General features: G+C 65.0%; 4 protein-coding genes across 4 annotated transcripts; 1 reads left to right on the top strand and 3 right to left on the bottom strand.

The window, feature by feature from the left end:
- Nucleotides 1-41: 41 nt before the first annotated feature.
- Nucleotides 42-818, bottom strand: NGRN (neugrin, neurite outgrowth associated). The gene is made up of 3 exons (XM_079317754.1): nt 579-818; nt 404-514; nt 42-332 (listed from the first exon to the last, which is right to left on the bottom strand). Exons 1-3 carry the CDS (start codon nt 701-703, stop codon nt 59-61), a joined length of 510 nt encoding a protein of 169 aa, XP_079173880.1. The 5' UTR covers nt 704-818; the 3' UTR covers nt 42-58.
- Nucleotides 819-869: 51 nt separating this feature from the next.
- On the bottom strand, nt 870-8,377 carry TTLL13 (tubulin tyrosine ligase like 13). Its single transcript, XM_079317750.1, has 13 exons — nt 8,340-8,377; nt 7,239-7,357; nt 6,619-6,749; nt 6,118-6,274; nt 5,737-5,880; nt 5,121-5,206; nt 4,787-5,012; nt 4,205-4,389; nt 3,491-3,679; nt 2,897-3,038; nt 2,413-2,586; nt 1,792-2,119; nt 870-1,283 (listed from the first exon to the last, which is right to left on the bottom strand). Exons 2-13 carry the CDS (start codon nt 7,257-7,259, stop codon nt 1,042-1,044), a joined length of 2,025 nt encoding a protein of 674 aa, XP_079173876.1. The 5' UTR covers nt 7,260-7,357; nt 8,340-8,377; the 3' UTR covers nt 870-1,041.
- Nucleotides 8,378-9,780: 1,403 nt separating this feature from the next.
- CIB1 (calcium and integrin binding 1) lies at nt 9,781-13,102 on the top strand. Its single transcript, XM_079317558.1, has 7 exons — nt 9,781-10,415; nt 10,528-10,562; nt 11,005-11,107; nt 11,448-11,601; nt 11,840-11,958; nt 12,032-12,120; nt 12,346-13,102. The coding sequence occupies exons 1-7, from the start codon at nt 9,819-9,821 to the stop codon at nt 12,365-12,367; spliced, it is 1,119 nt and encodes a 372-aa protein (XP_079173684.1). The 5' UTR covers nt 9,781-9,818; the 3' UTR covers nt 12,368-13,102.
- A 1,232-nt stretch (nt 13,103-14,334) lies between these two features.
- Nucleotides 14,335-22,408, bottom strand: SEMA4B (semaphorin 4B). The gene is made up of 15 exons (XM_079318494.1): nt 22,284-22,408; nt 20,945-21,084; nt 18,704-18,864; nt 18,399-18,461; nt 18,206-18,304; nt 17,983-18,094; nt 17,650-17,766; nt 17,404-17,561; nt 17,057-17,238; nt 16,830-16,980; nt 16,504-16,714; nt 16,280-16,395; nt 15,989-16,152; nt 15,824-15,918; nt 14,335-15,670 (listed from the first exon to the last, which is right to left on the bottom strand). Exons 2-15 carry the CDS (start codon nt 21,030-21,032, stop codon nt 14,895-14,897), a joined length of 2,493 nt encoding a protein of 830 aa, XP_079174620.1. The 5' UTR covers nt 21,033-21,084; nt 22,284-22,408; the 3' UTR covers nt 14,335-14,894.
- Nucleotides 22,409-25,838: the final 3,430 nt, after the last annotated feature.

Below are 25,838 nucleotides of genomic sequence, written 5' to 3'. Positions count from 1 at the left end.
CGCAGCCCGCGCCCGGCGCGACGGAAGCGGCACAGGCGGAGGCGGGTCCCAACTCCGTTTATTGCGCGCCGGGCCCCGGCCCGCCCCAGCCCCGCGGCAGCCGGTACAGCAGCGTCCCGTCGGGGGCGCGCACCTCGCGCCCGTCCCCCGCGCCCCGTCCCGCCGGTGCTGCGGTGGTGCCGCTCAGCGCCCGCTGGTCCTGCCGCAGGCGGCGGCGCGGCGAGGGGCAGCCGCGGCTCCGCAGCACCCGCCGCACCACGTCGGTGCTGACACCGAACCCCTGTGCCAGGCGCTCCAGCGGCCACTCCTCGGGCAGCTCCTGCCGCAGGAACCTGCGGGCACGGGCACGGTCAGGGCCGGGCGGCGGGGAGGCGCGGTGCTGCCCGCCCGGCCCCGCGCTCACCGCAGCTGCTCCATCGCCTGCCAGGTCAGGGCGCGCTCGGGGGCTCCGCGCCCCCCGCCCAGCTCCCGCCGCAGCCGCTCCATCCGCGCCGCCCGCCGCCGCCGCCGCGCCCTGCGGGAACACGCGTGAGCGGCCGGGCCGGCACAGCCCCGAGCGCGGGACGGCCGCTCCGCACCTCTCCGCCTCCTCCTGCGCCGGCTCCGGCGGCTCCGGGTCCCCGGGCCGTGCCGCCGCCGCCCGCCGCGGGGCCCAGGCGAGCAGCGGCACCGCCCGCAGGCCGCGCCGCAGCAGCAGCGCCATGGCCACCGACAGGCCCGGGAACCGGCCCAGGAACGGGCGGGGCCGGCGGGGGAGCGGCCCCGGCGGGGGAAGCGAGGTTCCCGCGGGTCCGGAGCGAGGTGGCTTCGCTGCAGGCGGTGGTGGCGGAGGCGAGTGCAGCGGGCAGGGCGCGGACAGGGACACGAGCACCGGACCCCGCTCCCGGCAGAGGTGAAGCTAGCCGGGGCGGGTGGCTGCAGCCCAGGCTCTGGTCAGGGCAGAGCAGCCGACTCCAGAGCTGATGGAAGCAGCCAGCCTGTCCTGCAAGACCCGGTTCTCATTCCAGCGCACACGGGAGGAAGGCTGAGCCCTCGGCCATGCTACCTGTGCTTTTCATGCTGTGAAGGGGCATGCTGGCACGGGGCAGGGCACTGGCATGATGTGACACACTGGCATGAGGATCTGCCATGGTTTGAAGCATGTGTGTGCTCCACCTGAACGGCAGGGGCCATGGGAGGATGCAGATGGCCGAAGGTGCCACCGCCTGTGGCCTGCCCGGGGCTGGCTGGGGAAACTGGGGGACAGCTGCCTCTGTCGGAGGATGACGAGCTGTCAGCATCACCTGGAACAGCACAGAGAGATGTGGGGCTGTGCAGAGCCAGCAGCTCTGTGGGTCACCAGCCCCCACTGCCCTTCGCAGCAGCCCCTCTGCCCTGCTCCCCTGGTCCTAAGGCTGCAAAGTGGATGAAGCTGATGCTGGGGAGCCAGGCAGGGCTGGGTGAGGATGGAGAGTGAACATGGGCAGGGAGCAGTGTGGTGGGAGGGAGGCCTGGGAAGAGACTGGGGGCTGTGCCATGTCACCATTTCCCTTCTGACCTAATGCACCCCTTTGACTTTTCTGGCTTCTCACACTCCCCCATGCCTGCACATCAACCCTTGATCCTGGGAGACCACCCAGACCCTGCAAATGGGATGCTCCAAGCCTCTGACAGAGACTTCCAGTGGCCCAGGCAGAGCATGGCGACTCTTTCTCAGTGTCCCAGCACCCCTGAGAGCTCCATCCAGCCCACCACCCATTCCTGCCAGCCTGGCAGGCCGGGAGCATCCCCAGGAAGGTGATGCACACTTACAGCACTCAGCCTGGGTTCCCGAGGCAGGGAGCTGCTGTTCCCTGAGCTGCCGCCTGGGGTGGGCGCAGGGCTGGGTGGGCGTCGCCCCCGCGGCCTGGCCCTGCAGCCAGCCCCCGCCCAGCGCCCGCCAGCCCCCGTCCCGCGCGTGGTACAGCACGCTCCGGCCCTCAACGCACAGGCTCTTCATGTCCTTGGGATCTGGGCCCAGCACGGGCCGTGGCCTGGCCTGGGCTCGAGGGCCCTCCTGAGCTGGGACTCCCAGGAATGAGATAACCATCATTAGGTCGTCCGAGGTGTTGTCCCCGATGACATCCCAGGGAAAATGCAGCTGGAAGGAGGGAAGGAAAATGGCTGTGGCTCACACTTCTGTAGGCCTTGGCAGGAGATGGGAAGGAAATGTCTTCTCTAGTCACGCCCAGGTGCTCACTAAAGCATCATCCCACACTTTGTCCCCACATGTGCCCCCACCTCCATTCCAGACTCGCATCATCCTGAATCGTGGCAGTTGATCTGCCTGCAGCAGACCTCCATCCTGCCCCCCCAGAAATGCTCAGTGCCCAGGTCACTTCTCCCCATCCTTCTGCCCTGGCTGTGTGGGGTGGCTCTGGGCAGGGCCATTACCTGGCTCTGGAGGACACAGGACCCCTGGGTGTCAGCTGTGGGGAACAGCCGGGAAAGCTGGTTGATGATGCCCAGGTTTCGGATCAGCTTCTCACGCCGCAGCAGAGAGCTCACTCTCCTCTTCTCCTCGTGTTCCACGATGTCCTGGGGCTGCATGGAGTTGTACTGTATGCGCTGCACCTCGGCAGAGAAACACCTGAGCTGCAGCAAAGCTGAAGCTGGGACAATGCACAGGTGAGACAAAGCCATGACTGCTCCAACCCTGGGGACAGGTACAGTCTCAGGGTGGGACAGAGATCCCAATGAGGGCCAGAGTGGACAGGCACAACACAGGGGCTTGCAAGTACTGCCAACACAAGTTGTTGATTCTGAACTTCATGCAGGGAGTCAAAACTGGAATTTCTGCTCCATGGGTGCACCAATGGCTCAGCATAGCTCCCAGAGCCATGTCACTGACTTGGAGAACCCATGGACACTGAGGTACCTTTCTATCCCATGACTTGGTGCTCCTGTGAGCAAGGTGGATTGTAGGAGCTGCGCTTTTCTTCTGGATCTTCTCTGTTTTCTTCTTCCTGCTGGCAGCTTCCAACTTTTCATTTTTCATGCGAATCTCCTCTAGGTACTGCCTGCCACAGAACAGCAGAGTCACTCACTGGCTCAGAGCCACAACAGCAAAAGGACTGTGTTGCAGCCTTCAACCTGAGGACATTTACTGCAGGCCAAAGTCTGTATGAATAACCCATAATAGAAGTCTGCCAAGAGATGGGACAGGGAGGGTTGTAAAGAGACTTTTAAAAAGATAAATGCCCTTGGATTAAGCTGTGCTTGCCAGAAGGGAGTGGGATATTTGGGAAATGGTATCTCAAGGGTCCAAAAGTCAATGGAGTACTGCCCATGCCTCTCTGGAGTCCGTCTGAAAGGATGGACTTTGCCACAGCGTGTGCAGGCTCCTTCCTTTCTCCTCCCACTCTCCCTGCTCTCTTACACCTGCAAGCAGCAGAGCTGTTCCCCAGGAGGGATCAGGAGCAAGTGGTGTCCCTGCCACCTGCGAGAAGTGGTTTGCACAGGAGCAGCGTACCTGGCATGCTCTTCTCGTGCCTTGGAAGATGCTGTGTCCTGGAAGAGGGACCTGCTCTGCTGGAAGAAGGGCTCGTACTTCTCTGTCCCAGGTGCTGGGTAGATGCGTCGGAACCCCCCCAGGTGCTCGTTCTCGTAGCTCTCAGCCTGTGCCAGCCAGGCAGCCTGGCTGCTCTCCTGCTCCCTGCGCCTGCAGCAGGAGGGAGCACAGGCACAGTGCAGGGCTGACATGATCAGCATATCCCAGGATTATCCCAGGACTCCTGATGGAAGCAGCAGCTGGAGAGAGCCATGCCCTGCCTGCAAGGCAGCAGGCTCATTGAACCCGGGCTTGGGAAAGGACACGAAGACAGAGGAAGGGAAAACCCTCAGTCCTGGAAAGGACCCTTGCCCTGGAGAAGGGCCCAGGCTACCCCCAGTTCCTGAGGCAGGGCTGCGGTTCCTCATGTGAGCATCCCTGCTCATCCCCAGCAAAAGAGATGACAAGCAGGGGCAGCTTGGGACAGCTCTGTCAGAGCACAGGGTGGCACAGATCTCCTGGCACCCAGAGAGGAGCCCTGGCTCCTCCTTGCAGGGTGCAGATGGTTTGGGAGAGCTCAGGGGCTGCACGATGCCATGGGCTCTGGGAGCTCCCAGCAGCCAGCCCAGCTGTTACCCTGCTGTGTCAGGCCCTGTGTTTGCTCACGGGGGCCTGCAGCACTGTGGGGGACAGTACCTGGACTCACGGACAGTCTGGTTGGCCTGAAGGAGCCGCTCCTTCACGCGCCGCTTGTCTTCCTCCAGCACCTTCCTTCTGTCGCAGGCGTGCACGTTGATCAGGCTGAAGGTGTCACACAGGAGGGCGTCCTTCACCTCACAGTCCAGCTGAGAATCCGTGCTGAAGCTGGGAGAGTGGTTCACCTGCCAAGACAAGCAGGTAACCTGGCCTGGCACCCCAGCTGCCAGCCCACGGCCCCAGCCATGCCCCACACTGCCCACGGATGCTCTTCTCTGTGTCAGAGCCAGGAAGCCACACACAGCACTCTCTCCTGCAGTGTGCTGCCCACTTGTGCACAAGTTACCTGGGTCCCACCCCACCGGGTGCAGGCAGGGGACATCTGGCACAGGGTGCTCACAGGACCAGGGGTGTGGAGGCTTGGGAAACTCCCTGTTGTTAGGTGGTGTGCAGAGATGGGTTCTCTTGGATCCTGCTCACAGCAGGTTGTTGGGCTTCACAGCCTGGTCAATTCTGTGGGCAGGGTGGCCCTTTTGACTAAAACAAGCCCTGTTCATCCCAATCCCCCAGCTCAGAGCTCACCTCCAGCAGCCACGGCTTCAGCCTTCTATCCAGCAAAATGTCAAAGCCCAGGATTTCAAAGCAGGCACAGCCAGTAGGGTGGTTGGAGAAGCAGCTCTGGTAATTGTGTTTCAGCACAGGGTGAGCTGAAATCAGCGTCTTTATAACAATGTCATCAATATCTTCCCAGAGCTTTGATGTGTCATAGCCGTGCTCTGCCATCCAGGCATTCAGGGTGGACAGCTTCCTGCACGGGAACAGGAGGAGGTAAGGGCTCAGCTGTGTCACCCCAGGAAAGCTGAGGTAAACCAGCGTCCCCAGGCAGTGTTCTTGCAGTGCTCTGACATGCCAGTACCTCTTGCTGCCCACCATGTCGTCCGTGATGAAGTTCTCATTGTGTTTGTTGATTGCATAATTGGTCAGGTGCATGCAGAGGTCACCCTGGCAGGGAACCACAGGAGATGTTTGTTCACTTTGAACCACTAAGCAGGAACAGAACAACCCCACCAGATACTCCCATGCTCTTTTCTGCCTGAAGCATGGGCAGTGTAGGAATGGTGTGGAATTGAGCACGCTTATCAGGGCCAGAAGAAGAACATGCTGCCCAGAGACACCAGGGGGGCTTCATTCTGCAGGTTTTCAAAGCCTGATAGGGTGAGACCCTGAGAAATCAGATATGAATCTATTGTTGACCAAGTTTTGAGGTTGGAGACCTTCCAAGGTTCCATCCAAGCAAACAACTCCATGATTCTGTGGTAATGCCAGTAAACAGCCCAAATGTGAGGCCTTGGGGTAGATCTACTATCCCTCCTGAAATACATCCGTGAGGAGGAGGAAGACCAGGAAAGCATCAAGCTGGGACTCCTGCAACCCCCAATACCTGCCTTTTTAAGGCCTGGAATGCCCCCAGGACAATTTAAGGACTGACACCTACAGATACTATACGAGTTTTTTAGAAACTTCCTTTTTACCAGGTTTCTCGTGCTGCGATCGATGTACCTCATGGTGGCAAACCGGGCCAGGCCCTCCTTGTAGAGAAAAATCCTCAGGGGGTCACAGGATGTGACCAGCACGTAGATGCGCATGTCAAACTTGAAACCATCGATGAGGAAGGGCTGTGAGGAAAAAGGGAGAAACGAGGCTGAGGTGAGCAAAGGGGCAGGAGCAAGGCTGAGGTGAGGAACTGCCCTGGCTGCCTGTGCTGCTCACAGAGGAACAAGCTTTGTCTGTGTCCCCAAAGTGCTGCAGCCTCCAGCAGCTCCAGCAGACCTGAGGAGACCTGGGGAGCAAGGGGGATGCTGGCAGAGTGGAAACTGGGATCCTACCCCACTCTTCTGGGACTGTCCCAGTACCTCAGAGATGTACTGCTGACAGATCATGTGTTCCCCATGCTTGATCTCCTCCGGGTGGTGGGTTATGAAGATCCCTTTTCCCTGGCAGCTGTTGTCGGGCTTGCAGATGAATGTTCTTGCTTTCCTTGTGGAACTGTAGGTATGGAAATCTCCATAGCTGTGCAAGGAAGGGGTGACTATCAGCAGCTGCAAAAAACACCCCTCTGAACTCTCTCCAAACAGCTGGGTGCTGAGACCATGGTGCTGCAGGCCAGCACACACTAAATTCCTCCAGGGGATGAATCAAAACCCCATTCCTAATCTGCAGGAGCCACAGACCTGCGTGACCTGACCCAGTCTCCACATCCCACCTCTTCCTCGCCACCTCTCCACCTGCCCTGGGGGGTCTGTGCAGGAGCTCACGCGGTGCGTGCCAAAGCAAGCAAGGTTTGTGCTCTGGTGGCCAGGAGCAGGTGAGCAGCCTCCCCTCCCTGTGCCAGCCCTCCCTGCCGGGGCACTCACTCGGCCGGCAGACACCACGTGCGGGGGAAGATGTTGTACTCCTTGGGGAAGAGCCGCAGCATGCGGTTCAGGTTGCGGGCCAGCAGGTCCTTGCGGCACAGTTCAATCATGCCTGGGAAGTGGTTGATTTTCTGAAAGTGGGGCAGAAAAACCCAGATCAGCAGAGGCCCTGTGGGGGTGGATTATCCCAGCCCTGAGGAGAGACTGTGCATGGAGAACCAGCAGCAAGAGGGAAGCCAAGCCTGTGGCTGCCTTGAACTACTGCTGGGGGTGAGACTTGCTACTGCTGCTCTATCTGAGCTTCACTATTGATTTATCTGCCTATTCCATCTTAGCCCTGGAGCAGCATAGAGCCGTTTATCATCCACAGCTGTTTATTTTACAGCACATCACAGGGCTAGAATGCTCCTGCTCCCGCCATAGCTGCTGAATGCTGCTGGGGACACCAGCCAAGGACATGGCACAAGCAAAGGACTGACCCTGCACCCTGGAGCCAAGGCACAGACGGCACATGGCACTGCTGTGGTGCCTCTGTTTCACTCTGCCACACGCTGTTCCACAGCCAGCCTAGTGCCACCCTCCTTCCCGAGCAGTTCCTGCAGGGCAGCTGCCGTCTTTACCTGGAAGCGCTTCATGTCCATGAGGCGCTCCAAGGTGACCGAGGTGTCTGTCCAGTACACCGTCCACTCCTCGTTCTCGGCCGCCTCCTTCAGCCCGCAGCGCTGCGCCGCCCGCCGCACTGTGCCAAGCAAGCAGTGACAGGGCCAGCCGGGGGCACGCACAGCCACTGACAACCCCCAGGGAACCAGGGATGGAATGTGCAACCATTCTCTGGCTGAGGAGCCGCATACAGGCGCTGACACATCCCCGGAATAACAAGGGATGGAGTATGCAGCTCCCTGGGCTGCAGTTCCTCTCTCGGAGCTATAAGGTGTTGACATGACATGAAGGTGTCAGGAACACCAGTTTTATTTGGCCAACCCCCGAGACTCTGGCTGCAAGTGTTCTGGGAGCTTTAAACCCTCTAATTCCACCTGTCTTGAGATGCCAGGGCCCCTCAACAGCAGGGTTGAACTTCCCATGGGTCTTACACCTCACAGGCAGACACAAGTCTTGCAAAGGTGTGAATTTAATCTCCCAAATCAAAGGTATTTCAGCAGCAGAACACAGCTCAGCGGGAGGTCTCTGCGGGGATAGTTCATGATTGTGCCAAGTATGAATTTGGCAGGGCTGGGGAGGTGATGGGGATCCATGCTTACCAAGATCCCTTTGCAAAGTAGATTAAAAACACCCCTCAGGGGCCAAGAGTTTGTTCTTTCAAGATCCAGCTTGTGGGAGGGGAGAGTGGACCAGCTCCCTCGGGTCACCAGGGATGAACAGCACAGGCAGAGCTCCCAGTGCAGATCCTGCCTGCTCACTAGCTTTACCTTAAACAGTTGACAACCCTCAGGTCCTGTCTTCAAGCCCAGGTGTTCCCTTGCACTGCACCTGAGGGAACCCTACTTGCCCTTTTTAGCAGACAGCTGGCAAATGCAAGTGTGGGGGATGTTGAGGGCTCACGCTGCTGTTGCACGTTTTAAATCGGGAGAAATCTCTATCAACTAACACGGGGGCCAGTGTCAGTCGCTGGCAGCAGTAAAGAAACCAGTAGGAACTGGGTGCCAGCACCTGGAGAGCCTGCAGGTGTGGGCTGGAAGGCTGCAGGGACCCCTCTGACTCACCACTCTCGTACTTGCAGCCGCTCAGGTTGATGGAGAGGACACTGGAATAGAGATGAGATGAGAGCTCAGCGAGGCAGCGGACAGAGCATAGAGCGGGGACACAGCCCGAGCCCCGCACACACTCAGGGCACCCTGACCGAGCCAGCCCCGGTTAGAACAGCCCTAAGGACAGGCAGGCTGGTCCTGGGCACGGAGCCGCGCCTGGCTGTGTCACACAGGGGATGGCTGGGGCAATTCTACGGGAACGCTATTTATTTTGGGTCAGCGGGACCCCGAACCGGCTCCCGGGGGCTGGGGAGCGCCGGGCACCGGCTGGGCACTGTCCCACTGGGGCCGGTCTGGGGCCCAACCGGGACCAGCTGAGGCAGCGGCCGGACGGAGCTGCGGCCCGGCACTCGCCTGCGCTTCCTCCGCGGCTCGGGTCCGACGGGGGCAGCGGGACGGTCCGGGGGGGCCGCCGCGACGGCCGCCTCCTCGCCCGGAGGGGTTGCCGGGGGTGGGCCCGGGCCCACATTACCCCCGCCGCCGCCGCCCGCCGCCGCCATCGCACCGCTCCCGGGCCCGCCGCGTTCCCATGGCGACCGCACCACAGAGCCGGGGGCACGGCGGGCGGAGCGGCCCCACGCGGCCACGCGACAGCCACTTCCGTGTCCTCCTCCCACAGCGACCCCTGCCGTGCCGGAGCCGTCAGCGCTCCGACCGCTGCCCGTGCCCTCGGTTCAGCTCTGCAGCTCCTGTCCGTGCCATCGGTTCAGCTCTGCAGCCACTGCCCGTGCCCTCGGTTCAGCTCTGCTGTAGCCATTGTCCGTGCCATCGGTTCAGTCCCCCAGCAGCCGCGCCAGCTCCCCGCCCAGGAGCCGCAGCTCGGGCTCGGGCAGCAGGTGCTGGCGGATGGCGCTCAGGGCCTGCGCCTCGGTGATGTCCCGGTAGAGCGGCTCGTTGGGCAGCGGCAGCAGCCCTGCCAGCTCGCACAGCGCCACGGCGAAGGGCTCGCCGGCCTTGGGGCCGAAGAGCGGCCGGCGCGCCCACAGCAGCACCCGCAGCCCGCGGCCGCCCCCGGGCCCCGCCGGCGGCTCGCCCCGCGTGGCCAGCACGTTGCAGGCCAGCCCGGCAGCGCCCAGGTGCTCCGCCGCCCGGCACACGGCCCGCGACACCGGCTCCAGCTCGGCGGGGCCGGGCGCGAAGAAGAGAAAGGCGGGGGCCGGTCCGGCGCGGATCAGCCCCAGGCGCGGCCCCAGCGGCTCGGCCGGCGCCTCCTCCAGCGGCAGCGGCCGGTCCAGGTACAGCCCGTGCAGGTGCAGGTGGTTCACCGAGGCGCCGCCGCCCAGCCCGTTGAAGCCCACGCGGAAGCCGGGGTGGGCGCTGAGCAGCGCCGCCTCCAGCGCCCCGCGCAGCGCCGGGGCCGCCAGCAGCTGCGGCAGCCGCAGCTCGGGCTCGGGCAGCAGCAGGACGTGTCCCCGCTCCAGCGGGCTGGCGTTGATGGCCACCAGCAGCGGCTCGGGCGGCGGCCCCGGGCCGCCGGCGCGGCGCAGGCGGAACAGCAGCTCGGCGGGGCGCAGCCGGGTGAAGTTGAAGGCGCCGGGGTCGAAGGGGTCCCGCAGGCTGCGCACGGGCTGCGGCGGGCGGCGCTCGGCGCTGCGCTGCTCGTTCAGCTGCGCCACGAGGCGCACGGCGCCGGGCAGGACGCGGGTGGGCAGCGGGCCCAGCCGGTACCGGAACAGTCCCCGCTCCATACGGTCGCTCCAGCCCGCCAGCAGCGCCCGGTCGAACCGGGAGGGCGCGGAGTCCGGGTCGCCCCAGCCGGCCGCCTGCAGCACGAAATCCTCCTCGCCGTACACGAACTCCTCGGGACTCGGCTCGCCCGGCTCCGCTCCCGCCATCGCCGTCTCATCCGCGATTGCCGGTTCCGGGAGTGCGGCGTGCGCCCGGGCGGGCGGGGCTGGCTGTGCTGGGGGTGTGCTCGCCCCGCCCGGGGCGGGCAGTTGCGGCCACAGCGAGCGAGTGACGTGCGGGGGAAGCGGCGCCATGGGCGGCTCGGCCAGCCTGATCCCGCGGGACTTGCTGGGCGAGTACCAGGTACCGACACCGGCACCGGCTGCGGCGGGGGGCGCGGTCCCGGAATGTGCCCATGGTGCTCTGGCTCGGGCCTTGGCCCCGGTGCCGGCGCTGACCCGTGCTCTCCCCGCAGGAGCTGACGTTCCTGAGCAAGCAGGAGATCTTGCTGTAAGTACCGGAATACCGTGAGTGGGGCGGGTGGAGGCGCAGAGCGGCTCCGCGGGGCACGGAGAGCTCGGCCCTGCTCCGGGGCTCCCGTTCCGCCGGGACGCTCAGCTGAGCCGGGAGGTGCCGGTGGCACTCCCGAAGAGTGATGGGGCTGTGATGGGGCGAAGGTCCGCGGCTGCTGCCGGTGACGCCCTGGCTAACGGGGCAGGGCTGGGGACCGGCCCGAGCCCGCGGTGACCCTTCTGAATCCCCGGCGCCCGGGGTGGGCAGCAGACAGACCGGCTCCTCTCCCGGGTCCCGGAGCAGATATGGGACCCCCGGCCCGCAGTCTTCCCTGGCAGAGTTGGCAGGAGCTGTGGGAACGGGCCACCCCTTCCGGGCACGGGCCACTGCTGCCACCCCGCTGGCTCCACAGAGCCGCTCTTTTTCTTGCCTCTTAAAGTGCTTACAAGAGGTTCAGTGAACTGCTGCCAAAGGAGGAGAGGGAGAACGCCTGCTCCACGCGGGTTCCCAAGAGCCAGATCCTGACGCTGCCTGAGCTGCGGGTATGGTGCCTGGCGGGCACGGGACACTGCTGCTGCGGGGTCAGGGCCCCGGGCACCCACCACGGCCGCGCTGTGCCCGTAAAGAGCTTCCCTGTCCCCACTGAGCAGCTGAGGATCCCGGGGATCCCTGCTGTGCAGGATCCTGGGGATTCCTGATGTGCCACAGGGGATCGTGCCTATCCCTGCTGCACCCCGGGAGGTGCACAGGACAGGTTTGGCTGTGGGTGATGGAGCAGTGGCAGAGTGGGGTGCCTGCTCACCTGCTGGAGCAGCAGCCACAGCCAAGGTGTGCCAGATGGAGCCAGCACAGCCCAGCCCTGAGCTGTTCCCGTGTCTGCAGGCAAACCCCTTCCAGCACCGGATCTGCCATGTGTTCTCAACCTCAGAGACCAGGGATGACAGCATGTCCTTTGAAGACTTCCTTGATATGCTGAGTGTCTTCAGTGATTCTGCCACCTCTGACGTCAAGTCCCACTATGCCTTCCGCATCTTTGGTAAGGCTGGGGGCAGGTGCTGTGGTCTGGGATCCCTGCACCTGAGGAAGCAGGAGCAGGGTGATGAATTGATGTTCAGGAGGGCTGGCAGTGCCCTTGGAGCACCCGTGGGGACGGTGGCTTTAGGAACTCCCTGTGGGAACAGTTGGTTTGGCATGGTGAGGCACACAGTGTGGGTGCCTGTGACTCTCTGGGGTCACTGCAGCCCTGCCAAACCCTACCTTGTCTCTCCCCACAGACTTTGATGACGATGGCACTCTGGACAGGAAGGACCTGGAGCAGCTGGTGAACTGCCTGACGGGGCAAGGCGAGGAGTCCCGGCTGAGCAGCGCAGAGATGGAGCAGCTCATCCAAAATGTGAGGCCCTTTGGCCAGGGCACGGGCACTGCACAGCCCAGGCACAGAGCTGAGTGCTCACCTTCCCCCGCAGATCCTGGACGAGTCTGACATCGACAAGGACGGCACCATCAACCTCTCCGAATTCCAGCACGTTGTCTCGCGCTCCCCTGACTTCGCCAGGTGCGCTGCTCACCAGAGGGTGGCTGGGGTTCATCACCTGGCTGCTCACTGGGGCAGGAGGGCAGGGCTGCCCTGTGCCAAGCCTGCTCTAATGTGAGGGATCTGCACCCAGCTGGCTCTGCAGAGCCTCTCCTGCATGGAGATTCTGGTCCCTGCAGCGCTGGGGGCTTGTAAACCCTTTGTGTGGCTACCAAGCAGGTGCAGACTCTGTCATATCTCTTGCAGCTCCTTCAAGATTGTCCTGTGAGCCCCGTGGCTGTCCAGCAACACTCCTCCAGTTCCTGCAGCTCCTCGTGGCCTCAGCCATTTTCTCTTTCAGGGAGCACAGGCCTGGCCCCTCCATGGTCTGGCTGTGCTGCAATGCCTTGGGCAGGAGCCCTCCTTTCAGGTGCCTGCTTGGCAGCAGGGCATCCCAGGAATCTGGGACCTGCAGCCCCTCTGCTCTCCTAGCATTAGAATTTGAATCCTTATGCATTCCAAGGGCAGCTCAGCAGGTGAGGGAGGAAGAGCTGCTCCTGCCTGGGGGCATCTGCACCAGCACAGCTCCTCTCTGCCCCCAGGAGCAATTCCTACCTTGTGCCTTCCAGCAGCAGGCAGGGAGCTGCCTGCTCTGCCAGCCTCTTCCTGCCTCTCCTGTATTTCTGGGATCCTCCCTGCTGCCACATGGATCCGTTTCTCTGAGCAATAACCCAAACGTGGATCCTCTGAGCAATAACCAAAACGTGGATCATTTTTCACGAGCAATAACCCAGATGGAGGTGCTTTCTCTGAGCAGTCACCCAAGAGTCACTGTACAGGTGGCACCCCACAGCAGAGCTGTGCGCCCACGGCTGTGCTCAGAGCCTGTGCTCCTCCTCATTCTCATTCTCCTCCTCCTCCTCCTCCTCCCTTTCTCTCTGCTCCAGCACAGCAGCTGTGCTGCCGCCCTGGCCTCTTCCTCCCCCAGTCCCTGTGAGGACACAATTAAAGGGCTCCGGTTTCACCCCTGCTCTTTGCTGCCTTTGTCTGGCTGTGGGATGGGTGCCACCAGCGTGTTGGGGACATGGGCTCCTGCCAGGCCACTGCCTGCACGCCAGCCGCCGCTGCAGGGACAGGCTCCACGTCCTGCTGCACCTCAGCCCTGTCCACGGGCAGCACAGACAGGCTGGGGCCCCAGGGCAACCCTGGGCAGGCCAGTGGTGCCAGGGCAGCAGCAGGGCTTTGTCCTTGTCCAGGCATTGTCCCTGCCCTGCCTGGGCTCCAGCAGAGCCCCCGCGCTGGGGCAGAGCAGCTGAGGCTCTCAGGGCTGTTCCTCACAGTGGCTGCTGCTCCTGGCCCTTCCAGCTCGCTGCCCCACGGTGCTGACACTATCTGAGGCTGTGCCCCTGCAGCCCCAGGGCTGTGTCTGCTGGCAGCACACCAGCCAACGCCTCCAGTGGCTTTTTTGATGTCCCAGAACAGGCTGTGCAGGAAGTTCAGTGCATGGGTCCACCTGGGAGCAAGGCAGTGCTGGTCCCTCGGGGGAATCCTGCCTGGACACGCCAGCTCTGTGCAGAGCTCCCCACTTCCCCCAGCCCTGTCCTGGCACTTCCCAGTTGTGTGAGGGCTCAAAAGCAGCCCTGGCTGCAGTCCCAGGCCTCACCCTCAGCCACCACAGTCAGGTCCTGCTGGCAAAGTGTCCAGGGTCTGCCCACAGCAAGGTGGGATGGGGACAAGGAGCTGATACTCCCTGGGCAGGCTCTGGGTCCCACGTGCAGCACAACACTGTGGTGCTGGGAAGAGAGCTGCCACAGCCTCTCTCCTGCTGGGGGCTGCCCTCCTCCCAGCCCCAGGCACCACATTTTCTTACTCCTGGTCACCCTCCTGTTTCTCATGGTGCCAGGATGGCATCACCCCATCGCTCTGTGCTGTCCTACCACAGGACTCCCTGCTCTGCCTGCAGCACACTGCCATAGCACAGGCCTCCAGGCACGGCCCCAGGACAGCCCAGGGGACAGCCTGCCCAAGCTGGCACAGCCCCAGGCATACAGCCACTGTCCCTGCAGGGCCCCACGTGCCCTGGTCCAGTTATCAGCCACGCACAAGAGGAGAGGACCCCACAGATCTGATGGCCAGCACAGTCCTCTGGCCCATTTGAAGCCATGGGCAGATCCTCCTCTGCCTGCAGGGAGAGCCAGACATGGCTGCACTCCACGGGATGGTCCCGGCTAGGAAGCTCAGCCCTGCCGCACACACGTCTGAAAGATTTTATATAAAAACTTTTTACGCACGCACTTGGGGCTGCAGGGGTGTCACTGCCTACCCAGCGCAGGGGGGGCAGTTCCCAGCTCCCCTTCCCGGACACAATTCACATTTTCCACATATCAAAAACGAACCAAGCACAGACACACAGCACATGCCGCGGGGCTGGCGCTGCCCAGCCGCGCGTGGCCCGGGTCCCACGGCGGGACGTCACAGTGACTGGGGCACGGGGGGTCTGCGGCCACCCCCTCCTGCCCTCTGCATAGGGGGCTCAGGGCCTGGCAGAGCCTGGCCCAGGAGCCGTGTCTGTGCCTGCAGCAGGGACGCAGAACCGCCCCGCAGGGCCCTGGGAGGCATGTGGCACCCCCGACGCCCTCGAGGTGATGCCCAGGGAGCCCGCGAGGGTGGGGACCCCGCTGGCTGGCGGGTGCTGCCGCGGTGTGGGTGCCAGGCTGTGGGCACGCACACACAGCTCGGGCCTGGCAGCCGTGCACCGTCCAGCGAGGCTCAGCACAGCAGAGGCAGCAGTGGGTGAGGGCTCGGTCTCATCCCCATCACACCACCGAGTCCTGGATCTCGGAGCCCAGGCGCACCCGGGGTCTTTGGCAGGCGGGGGACACCTCCACGAAGCTGTCACGCACGTGGAGAGGCCTCTTCTCTGACTCAGAGAAGGCGCGTGGGGGTCCCGGGGGCTCGTGCACGGGGGTGCTGACGATGTAGTTGTCCTGCAGGGCCTGGTAGCCCTTGTGCTCGGGAGCCGCGCTGGGCAGGCTGCTGCCGTTCAGGGGCAGGCTCTCCACCGGCTTGCGGGGCGGCTTCTGGTGCCTGCCGGGGTCACCAGGCTCCAGCAGCGCCTTCATGCCGTCACGGTGCCGGTGCAGCACGAAGAAGGCCAGCACCAGCACGGCAGCGGCAAAGAGCACACACATCACCAGGAACTCGGTCCAGTAGGTCTTGCCCTCCAGCCGGGCTGCGGCGCTGCCCGCCGCCGAGGTGCTGCGGGACGTGCTGACCGCCTCCAGGGCGTCGTGGCCAGCAGTCGCCCTCCTGCCCGCGTCCGCCGGCCCCGGGGCTGGCTCCCGCACGCCCACGCAGTAGCTGGCCATCAGCTGGCGGAATCCCTCCTCCAGAGACCAGCACTCGTAGGTGCCCGCGCGCTCCGGGCTGCCCACCAGGATGAGGGCCCCGTCGGGCAGCACCAGGTAGGAGGCATTGACGAGCTCCCCGTTGTGCAGCCAGTGCCGTGAGGCCAGGTTGGAGAGCAGCTGGCACGGCAGGGACTGCACTGCGTTGGGAGGCAGCTGGATCTGCTGGCACGGGGTGCCCGAGGCTGCAGACAGAACCCACGGGAACGTCAGGGAGGGGACCCCGCTGCGGGCACACTGATGGCAGTGTGGTGAAGCAGGATGTGTGGGTCACCCCTGGGAGGTGTGGGAGTCCCCAGGGCGTACACACTCACACAGCAGCAGGGGCGGGAGCTCACCTGAGGTGAGGAGGATGCGTGGCCGGGGCTGGGAGGCGTTGGCCCGCAGGCAGAGCCGCCCCGTGTCAGCACCCTCGATGTCCTGTGCGCCGTGCCTGGGAACAGAGCAAGGGCAGGCAGTGGGGTGCTGTGGGGGTAGGGGATGGCAGAGGGTGCAGCACTTACTGTGAGTGTGCCAGGGCATGTGGGGTGACCCTGTGGCAGGCGTTCAAGCTCCAGGCACAGAAGGGGTCCCGGGCCAGCACGCATTCCCCACAGCTGCGGTACAGGCTGCAGTTGGCAAAGGGCACCTGGGCCACCGCTGCGTAGGTGGCTGCGTAGACGAGGCCCTGCAGGAGGGGACACGCTGGGGTCAGCGGGGTGGGCTCCTGCACATCCCCGCTGTCCCCTAGCCCACAAACAGGACCTGCCCTGAGCAGGCTGAGCCCCCAGTGCCCACCCTGCCCTTGCCCATGCCTTGTCGTGGTCCAGCAGCAGCTGGAGAACGGGCTGCCCGTCAGGGAAGAGGCGGATCTCCTCGATGATGTGCACACCGCGGTTCACCCGCACAGCCTTGTGCAGCCGCCCATCGTCTGCAAACAGAGGGGCTGTGCTGAGCAGGGCCGGGCTGCAGGGCACAGACCCTGCCCTGCCAGGGCCCAGCCCACCCCTGCCCCACCAGAGCCCCCCTCTGCACCCACCCGTGCCCAGGAACAGCACGTCGTAGGTGCCGTGCAGGCCCTGCGCGCGGTGCACGCCGACGCGCTGGTAGCGCCGCTGGCTCTGCAGCAGCAGCGGCTGGCTGCGCACAGGGCTGTCCATCAGGAAGTGATCCTTGATAAAGTTCAGCACCCGATCCGGCATCTGCAGCGACGAGTTGATCTTCATGTGCCGTGTGCGGCTGGTGATGCACTGCAGGGAAAGGAGGGGGCTCAGAAGGGTTCCATGCTGTGGAGCCATCGGGACCAGGAGGGCAAGGGGGCAGTGCCACGTCCTGTGCTCGGGCAGGTGCCAAGGGGCCACCTACCGTGCCTGGCCGGGGCTCTGGCACGGGGCTGGTGTCTGTGTACCACTGCTGTGTCTCACGGTTCACCTCCTTGTAGAGCCCGCCGAAGGCACGCTGCACGCTGCGCATGGGGAAGGCGCAGACGGCCGAGCTGCCCAGCCCACCCTTGTTCCTGGTGAGGAGAGCACAGCAAGATCAGGGCCTGGCTCTGCCAAGCCTCCTGTGCTGCCCTGAGTCCCCTCACTCACCACTGCGAGGTGAAGACACCGTAGAAGAGCGTCTCTCTCCAGCGCAGCTCGCCCGGGGTGAGCACAAAGATGTCCTGCAGCACGTTGAAGGGGAAGCCATCCTCAGGGTGTGAGCAGAGCAGCTGTGCCTTCAGGAAGGTGGTCCAGCGCCGCTGCAGCACGCGCTCCCCGCCCTGGTCACCCTGCACGGCACAGCGGGTCAGGCTGCCGTGGCCATGGCCACTGAGAGCCCCAGCAGGGCTCCAGGCACCCAGGAGCCCTGCAGATCTGCAGGATGGTCCCACATCCCCCCAGCCCAGCAGTGAGCCACGCCCCAGGCACAGCCCCCACTGCTGCCTGCTGCCCACCTTGCACACACGGGCGATGCGGGAGACAATGGTGTTCTCAAAATAGTCAAACTCCTTCCCGGTCTCGCTGAAGAAGAAGTAGACCTTGTCGTCGTCGCCCTCGGGGTTGCCGGCAGGGAGGCTCTCCCGCAGGTAGGCTGAGCCCACGAACGCTGGGTCTGGGGGCACAAGCACCCTCAGCGCTGCTGGCCCGCTGCACCCCACTCCATCCTCCCCCCGAGCAGCCGTGCCAGCGCCAGCACCCACCCTGCAGCCAGCTGAGGGAGTTCTCGGTCTTGAGGGCGATGCGGCTCTCCTGGCTGCGGGAGATGGTCGGCTCGTTGCCCTGGAAGTTGCTGACGGTCCCGGCGTAGAGCTCGCCATCTGCCAAAGACACGCTCCTGCTGGGACGTGCCACGTGCCACCCGCACGGCCCCGCGTCCCGCTGGGGTCTGTGACAGCCCGGCCCTGGCTCAGCCTGGCCGGGCAGACGCAGGGAGGGGAGGCAAAGGGCAAAGGTCCCAGGGCACTGCAGGGAGGGAGAGGGCTCCAGGCTGGCACAGGGAGGAAGGACGAGGGTCCCAGGGTGTGCTGCCTTACCGACCATGACAGCTGTGGAGCGGTACTCGGGGTCGAAGGGGCAGCGTCCCTTCCCGTCCTCCAGCACCACCTTCCCCGACGCGTCCCGCTCCAGGCTGAAGCGCTGCACGCTCTGCGGCAGGATGAGGCTGTGAGCCAGCAGCACTTGTCCCAGTGCCCAGGACCCCGGTGCAGGGCCCTGAGGGCACGGGGGGACTGCAGGGGACCCTGCTGCTCTACTCACGATGTAGGCGCAGGCCGGGCTGAAGGCGCAGGTCCCACAGGTGTACAGGTGGGTGCTGTTCAGCTGCAGCAGCAGCTTGATGTAGTTGTGACAGTCTCTCTGTGGGGTCAGAGAACCCAGCTCAGCCCTTGGCTCAGCTGTGTCACCCACAGCCACCCCGCACAGGGCACTGCCTGCTGGCAATGGAGCTCACCTGGGGGTCCTTGCCCTTGAACACACATTGCCTCTTCTTCTCCTCATCTGCATTCCACAGCAGCTGTGGAGAATGGACAGTCACTGGGAGTCCCCCCGCCCCTGGCCGGCCCATGCACACCCTCCTTGGACCTGTTCACAACATCCACATCCTCCCCAGCTCAAACACCCTGCTCTGGGCCAGGTGCTCCTGAATGCATGATGGCTCACAGACCCAAAAAGCTGGTGGGGAGGGGATCCCCACGCTCCAGCTGGTTGGGTCCCCCCTCCCTGCCCAAGGGCCGCCCAGCCCATCCCTGGGCTCACCCTGCGAACTGGGGAGCTGTGCTGGAAGTTGCTGGTGTTGAGGGTGAGCAGCATCTCTCGTGCCCCCAGGTAGAGGGTCTGGCCGTCGGGGCTCAGCAGCAGGGCCGTGTAGTTGGACACGCCAGGCGCCTCAAAGCGCTGCACCACTCTCTCGGCCGAGTCTGGGGGCAAGAGTGGCAGCATCAGCCTCCTGCTGCCACCCGAGACCTGGACCCTGCTCCTGGTCCCTCTGCCCAGCACCTTGGCCATAACACCCACCTGCAGCAGCCAGGGCCAGATGTGGCTCTGCCCACACTGCCACACACACGTGGCCCCACAAACTGCAGTGAACTGTGCCAGACCCGAGGGCACCCACAAGGCACAGACACAGCTCCTGGCACTGAGGATGCCACAACAGCCCTGCCCAGCACTGGGGCGGCTGCCTGGCCACATCCAGCCCTAGAGCTCACCCTGCAGCACGGGAGGCTCTGCCCAGCCCAGGCACAGAGGACCCCAGCCTCAGAGCAGGGAGATGGGTGTGGGGGTACCTTTGTGCCCCAGCCCGCGGGGCTCAGCCTGTGCCGGACACGGGCCAGTGGCCAGGCTGACTCAGGGAGGGCCCGTCCTGTCCCATCCCAGCCCGTCCTGTCCCGCGTGGGTGGCCTGGCCCCGGAAGCCCTTCCTCTCCTCCTGCTCTGAATCAGATGGGCCTGGCTGTGTGCTTGGGACACGTCGGGCTGACTCATGCTGCCAACTGCCTGACCTCTGACACTCTGGGGACCCCCTGACCTCCCCCACCCCCCTGCCTGTTCCCAGAGTCTCACCAGGATAACCCCAGAGCTCCTGTTAGACTCCCCAAACCCCAGGTTTTGGATGGGGCAGTACCTCTCCCATGCTGGGGGGCTCAGCTGGCCCCAGCATCAGTCCAGCTCTACCACAATGGTGCAGAGAGGAGGAAGCTGATTTTCCAGTGCATCCCCCTGGAAGGGGTCCTGCACCCTAGTGGAGGGGTGATGCCACCCGTGGTGGGCACGGCAGCGGAGGGGCAACGGGGCCCCTGTGCCTTGCAGAGCTGTGCTGGCATGGGGAGCTCGCTGCTGGTGTGGCTGCCAGGGACCTGTCAGGACAAGACCTGCTTCTTCCAGACAAACCTGCTGCAGGCACATCCAGTGCTCCCAGGGGAGCAGCTCCCAGCTCCTCCCTCCCACCAACCGCAGCCACACGTGGCCAACGCTCCATGGGAGCCACGACCGGGCACACAGCGGCCACTGGCCCGAGCTCCCTGCCCAGCTGCCCCTGCACGGCTGGGTGCAGAACAGGATCCCCAGGCACTGCCCATGGCTGCAGCCCCACAGCTCCCACAGCCTCACAGCGTGCAGAGCAGGGCAGAACCGGTCCGTGCAGGCAGGGCCAGGCAGAGCAGCTCAGCACGGCACGGCACGGCAGGCACGACGCCGAGCTGGGTGCCGAGCTGGGTGCCAGCCTCCTGTCCAACTCAGCAGGTCCCAATCTGCTGGAGCCACCACGGCCGTGGCCACACCACGAGCTGCAGCAGCTGCCCAAACCACGGCACCCTCCCAGGCCGGCCAGCACAGGGCGGGATGGGCTCTGCTGGCCGGCAGCAGCTGGATCCAGCCACTTCTGGCAGCACAGCCGTGGGTGGCTCCCCCACACACACAGCTGCCAGGGCCGAGCCCAGCAGCGTGCCCCCACGGCTCGCCCAGCCTGTGCCAGCTGCTGGGGGCTCTGCAGGGCAGGAGGGGGCTGCAGCCAGGCCCCCCACTTGTTACAGCTCTGCCTGGCCTAGCACCCTGCGGGTCCTTCCCTGGCCCCTGCCCAGGGCAGCCCCAGCACTCTGGGGCCATGCAGCTGACCCGTGCCTGCAGCGGGGTCAGACCTGTCCGGAGCTCAGCACCACACAGTGAGGGGCTGTGGCGTGTCCCCGACCCCAGGGACACCCTGAGCAGGGAGGGATCCCGCGGCAGAGTCCCCCGGCCGGCTCAGCCCAGCCCAGCGTGCACAGCACACGGCCAGCACTGTCCTGCCTGCGGAGCCACCCGGGTGCCCCGGGCACACCCACCCTACACCCCGCAGCATCCCCGGGGCTCTGCCCAGCCCTGGCTCCGCGTCCCGCTGACAGGGGGTTCCCGCTGTCCCGGGGGGTCACACGGCGTTCCCACGCGGCGAGGAGCCCGGGGGGACGCGGGACGCTCCGCCATCCCCGGGCCCGGCGGACCCTCACCCACCGAACCGAGCACTCACCGTAGGGCAGGCTGACCCGCGGGACAGGCTCCGGAGCCGCCGAGAGCAGCAGCGCCGCCAGCACCGGCAGCACCGGCCGCGCCGCCATCCCGCACCGAGCGCGGGGCTCCGCCGCGGCCGAGAGCCGCCCGGGCGCTGCAGACCTGCGGGGAGAGAAGGGGCTCAGCGGCTTGGCACGGTTCAGCACGGCCCGGCCCGGCCCCCCGCCCCGCTCCGCCTCCGGGCGCAGCCCCGTCCGGCCGAACCGGGCCGGACCGAACCGGCCCCGCCCAAGCATTACTGCTGTGTCTCCGAGCCGTGCCCAGCCGTTCCCGTACCGAGACGCTCCGGTCCCGCCGGTGTCCCGGGAGGGGTGGGCCGCTCGAAAGGCGGCGAGCGCGTCCCGGGCCGGCACCGCCCCCGCACCGCCCCAGCGGGACCGGCCCGGACCCCGCCCCGCGGCCGCCACGGCCCGGAGGGGACAGGGCTTTGTCCCCGGCAAAGCGGCTCCGGGGACTCCCGGCAGCCACCCCCGCGGCAGGGAAACCCGGGATCCCGGGCGGTGGTCCAGGAGGGATGGCTGGGAGCCCCCGGAAAAGCCGTCCCGGGGGTGTCCTGCTGTCCTGGGAACAGCTCGGCCCATGGCCGTACCCCAGCCGCTCCCTGCCCCTCAGCTGTGCCCCACGGCCACTGTGCTGGGGTGGGGGCTCTGGGCACAGCCCAGCGCTCCCTGCCCTCCCTCGGGAGCCGTGGGCTACCACGGGCTGCCTGAGCCAGCCCTGCCACGGGCAGACCAGGTCGGCACCAGTGTCCCCACAGGGCACAGACACATCCCTGCCAGCCCCTGTGCCCGTCCCGGGGTCCGGTGTGGCCGTGGGCCGAGCAGGTAGTGCTGGGCGAGACCCTCCGCCTGGCCCTCCGGGGGCTTTGTCCCTGGCTGGGGTGTGGGGAGGGCTCACAGCCCCCACAGCCCTCGGACCACTGCCCACCCGGCCAGCAGCCCCCAAAAACTGTTATTAATGACAGCTCCTTAAATCGCCGTAGAAACGGGGGCAGGGGGCAGAGGGATGGGGTCCGAGGATTCCCCTGCAGCAGGCAGTTCTCCCGGGGCCAGGGCACCCAGCACTGCCCTCCCAGTGTGGGCCAGAGCTTCCCGGGTCTTGCTTGGTCAGTCCCAGCCCTGGACCACAATGGTGGGACCCACTGTGAGCCCCCTGCCCAGGAAAAATGCTCCCCACACTCCCGGGACAACTGTATCCACACTCCTTGGATGCCTGTGCCCACACTCTTGGAACAGCTGTGCCCGTACTCCCACACTCTTCCCGCCTGGCTCTGCAGGACGTGCCCACTCACAGGCCATACCTGGTGTCCAGGGGCTGGGGCTGGGGGGCGCCCCTCCGCCCCAAATTGACCTTGCTTCCTTCCTGTCCTACTGCTCCTGCTCTTCCCGGTGGACCTGGGCGTTCCAGCCCTGGGACAGCCCCACAGCTCCACCCCAGCCTTATCAGCAGCACCTTTGCCCGGGGAAGTGGCACAGACGGACTCCCTGTCACCGAGCCAAGCTGGTCACCCTGAACGGTGGGGGAGCAGGCACTCACCCTGCAGCCACGGACCCCTGCCCCATGCCAGCTCACAGCATCTCGGGGGGCTCCAGGGACCTGACTGTCACCTGTGCACGGCGTGGCAGGGCTGTGTCAACACTGCTGTGGTGTCACGCAGTGAGGAGAGGAGCCCCTGTGGGGAGGGCAGCTGCTCTGGGGTGAGCAGGCAGGAGCGGAAGGGAAGGGAAGGGAAGGGAAGGGAAGGGAAGGGAAGGGAAGGGAAGGGAAGGGAAGGGAAGGGAAGGGAAGGGAAGGGAAGGGAAGGGAAGGGAAGGGAAGGGAAGGGGGGAAAGGAGGGCAGAGCAGGCAGCGAGGGAGGGCAGGAAAAGGCAGCAGAACCAGGCCAGAGCCTGTGCCTTTAAGCGCCACTCCAGCACTGCTGGCAGCCTGGGCTGTTTACGCCAAACTCCCATTTATCTCCCGTCCTGCCCACGCAGCTGCCAGCGGGGCAGCGCCGGGGGCAGCTCAGCGCCCTGCCCCGCTCTGCCCTCGCACAGGCCCGGGCGCGCCCCACGCCCTGCTGCAGGCACCGGCACGCACCGCCCGCCCTGCCCACTGCCGGCAACCGGGAGCCTCGCCACTGCTCGGGCAGCGCCAAAAACCGTGGCCTGGGGTCAGCGGGCAGGTGGGGCGGTGGTTTCTGCACCCAATTCCCACGGCAGCGCCTGCCAGCCCGTTCCCACTGGCAGTGGGCGCCGGGGAAGGCGGTGATGGATGTGGCTGCTGCTGTCTGCAGAGAGCGGGGATGGGGCTGTGTGTGCCTCACTGCTGCTGCCCATGAGCTCCCACCTTGCCCTGCAGCCAGCCCAGCGCGGGCACGGGCCCTGCTCGGGGATCTGTGCCCGGCTCGCACCCACCCACGCTCCAGGCTCGCCCGCCGTGCGGGGCTCACAGCACGCCCCCGGCTCGGCTGGCTGCTGGGAGCTGCCAGACAGCAGCCGGCAGTGCAATCCCTGCTCCCAGCCACGCACACGCAGAGCGTCTGAGCACGCATGCATGCACACCTGCAGAGTCACGCAGCTGCTCCAGCTGCCCCGAGACTGCACGGGGATCCCCCTGCACAGCCCGCTCTGCTGCGTCCTGACAGCCTCCTGGAGGGGCTTCGAGCAGGACGAGGGGCTGGGGCAGCCCCTGGCCCCGCAGCCTGGCAGGGCTCCCCACAGGGCATCCCCCATTCCAGGTGCACCAGCTGTGACACCCTGCCTGAGCCAAGGGCCTCTCACGGGGCCAGGCTGGGCTGTCCCCCTGCCTCTCCGGCTCACTGTGAGCTCAGACCCCACTGCCAGGGCCTCCTGATGGTGACAGCCAGCCCCCACTGCCTCACAGCATCCCCTTCTCCCGGCAGAGCACCCAGGGCACTGGTACCCCACAACACACACCTGTCTCCTTGCACCCATCACTCCTGCACCATGGCAGAGTCACTTCTGTGGCCTCATGTCTGGACACACAGCACGTGTGCACCCGCAGCGTCCAGGGCACAGCTCACAGGTGGGACACCCCACACACACGCAGGTCCGAGCCCCGAGCGGGCACTGACACGCCTCCCTGTGAGCAGCCTGTGATGCCTGCCCCAGCACCCTGCCCGCTGTACGCACAGCAGCACATGTAAACACACGCAGGGAGGTCACGGGGTGTGCACACCCTGGGCAGCAAACACACGCCTGGAACGGCTGTGGGAACAGCTCCTGGTGTGCCAGCACCCTGCACACACACAGACACACAGAGAAAACACACACAGACAGAAAACACACACAGACAGAAAACACACACACAGCACACACACAGCACACACAGACACAAAACACACACACACACACGAAACACACACACAGCACACACACACAGAGACACAAAACACACACACACACACGAAACACACACACAGCACACACACACACAGACACAAAACACACACACACACACGAAACACACACACAGCACACACACAGAGAGACACAAAACACACAGAGCACACACACACACATGCACAGAAAACACACACAAAACACACACACAGCACACACACACAGAAAACAGACACACACACAGACACAAAACACACACAGACACAAAACACACACACAGTGCACAAACACACAAAACACACAGTGCAAACACACACACAAAACACACACACACAAAACACACAGCATACACACACACACACACAAAACACACAGATACAGCACACACACACAAAACACAGAGCACACATGCACATACACACACACAAAACACACACACAGGTACATACACACACACTCACACACGTGCACAGGCACGCTCACCTGCTCAGACTGACACCGCACACCTGTGTGCACACACAGTCACAGTGATGCACACACTGTCACTCACACGCACAGCCACAGTCACACAGCCATGCACACACATTGTCAGACTGTCACACAGCCACAGTGCTGCACACACACTGTCACACGGTGCTGCACACCCCCGCACGGGCACGCACGCGTGTCCCCACACTCACACTCGCCCCCAGCCCCTCCGCCAGCCCCCGCGCTCCGGTCCCTCGGGCCACCTCCCGCGCACGTGCACGCGCGCCCGCCCCTCGCACACTCGCTCCTCTCGCACGCATCCCCCGCCGCTGCCGGTGCCCGGTACCCGTGCCCGGTGCTGCCCTCCCGCTGCTCACCCGCTCGGCGGCTCCGAGGCGCGGCGGGAGCCGCAGGCAGCGGGGGCGGCTCCGCGGTGTTTCCCCCCCCCGGCGGTGCGGGGCGGTGCGGGGGCGGCTCCGGGGGGCTCCGCCCGCAGCACAACAAAGGGCCGGCCCGCCCCTCCCCGCCCCGGCCCCGCCCGGGGGCCCGCGGAGCGAGGGCTGGGGGCTGCTGCTGCTGCCGGGGCAGTCATCCTCACTTCTGGGGGGCGGGAGCTGCAGGGGCCTGTCTGCGCCCCCCGCCGTTCCTCGGATGGCACCGGCCCCAAAGGGGTCGTGCTGGTGTGCCCAGGACTGCGTGTTTCAGCCCCAGCACTCTGAGGGGCTTCCAGCACCCTGGGGCTATCGGGGAGCCTGGTTTGGGGGGGCAGCACCCACTGGCGGCGCTGCCTGGGAGTCCCTGGTGGCAGGGGTGGCTGTGGGGACACCTAATGCCTGTGCACATGGCTCCAGGCACCACGGTGAGATCCTTGTGGTGACAGGCGGTTCAGGGAGTTTAGGGGTAATTCATGGGTCTGCACCATGAGGTTCTGTGGGGTTCAGGGATGCCACGGTGTCCCCACAGTGGCACACTCGGAGCTGGGGGCTGGCAGCCGGGTTCAGCAGTGCCCAGAGCTGCTGGGATCACGGCTACTGAAACACA

The sequence above is a fragment of the Erithacus rubecula genome (assembly GCF_903797595.1).
Source record: "Erithacus rubecula genome assembly, chromosome: 14".
Taxonomy (NCBI): domain Eukaryota; kingdom Metazoa; phylum Chordata; class Aves; order Passeriformes; family Muscicapidae; genus Erithacus; species Erithacus rubecula.
The sequence above is the reverse complement of the archived record's forward strand: the minus strand, read 5'-3'. Positions and strand labels throughout refer to the sequence as shown.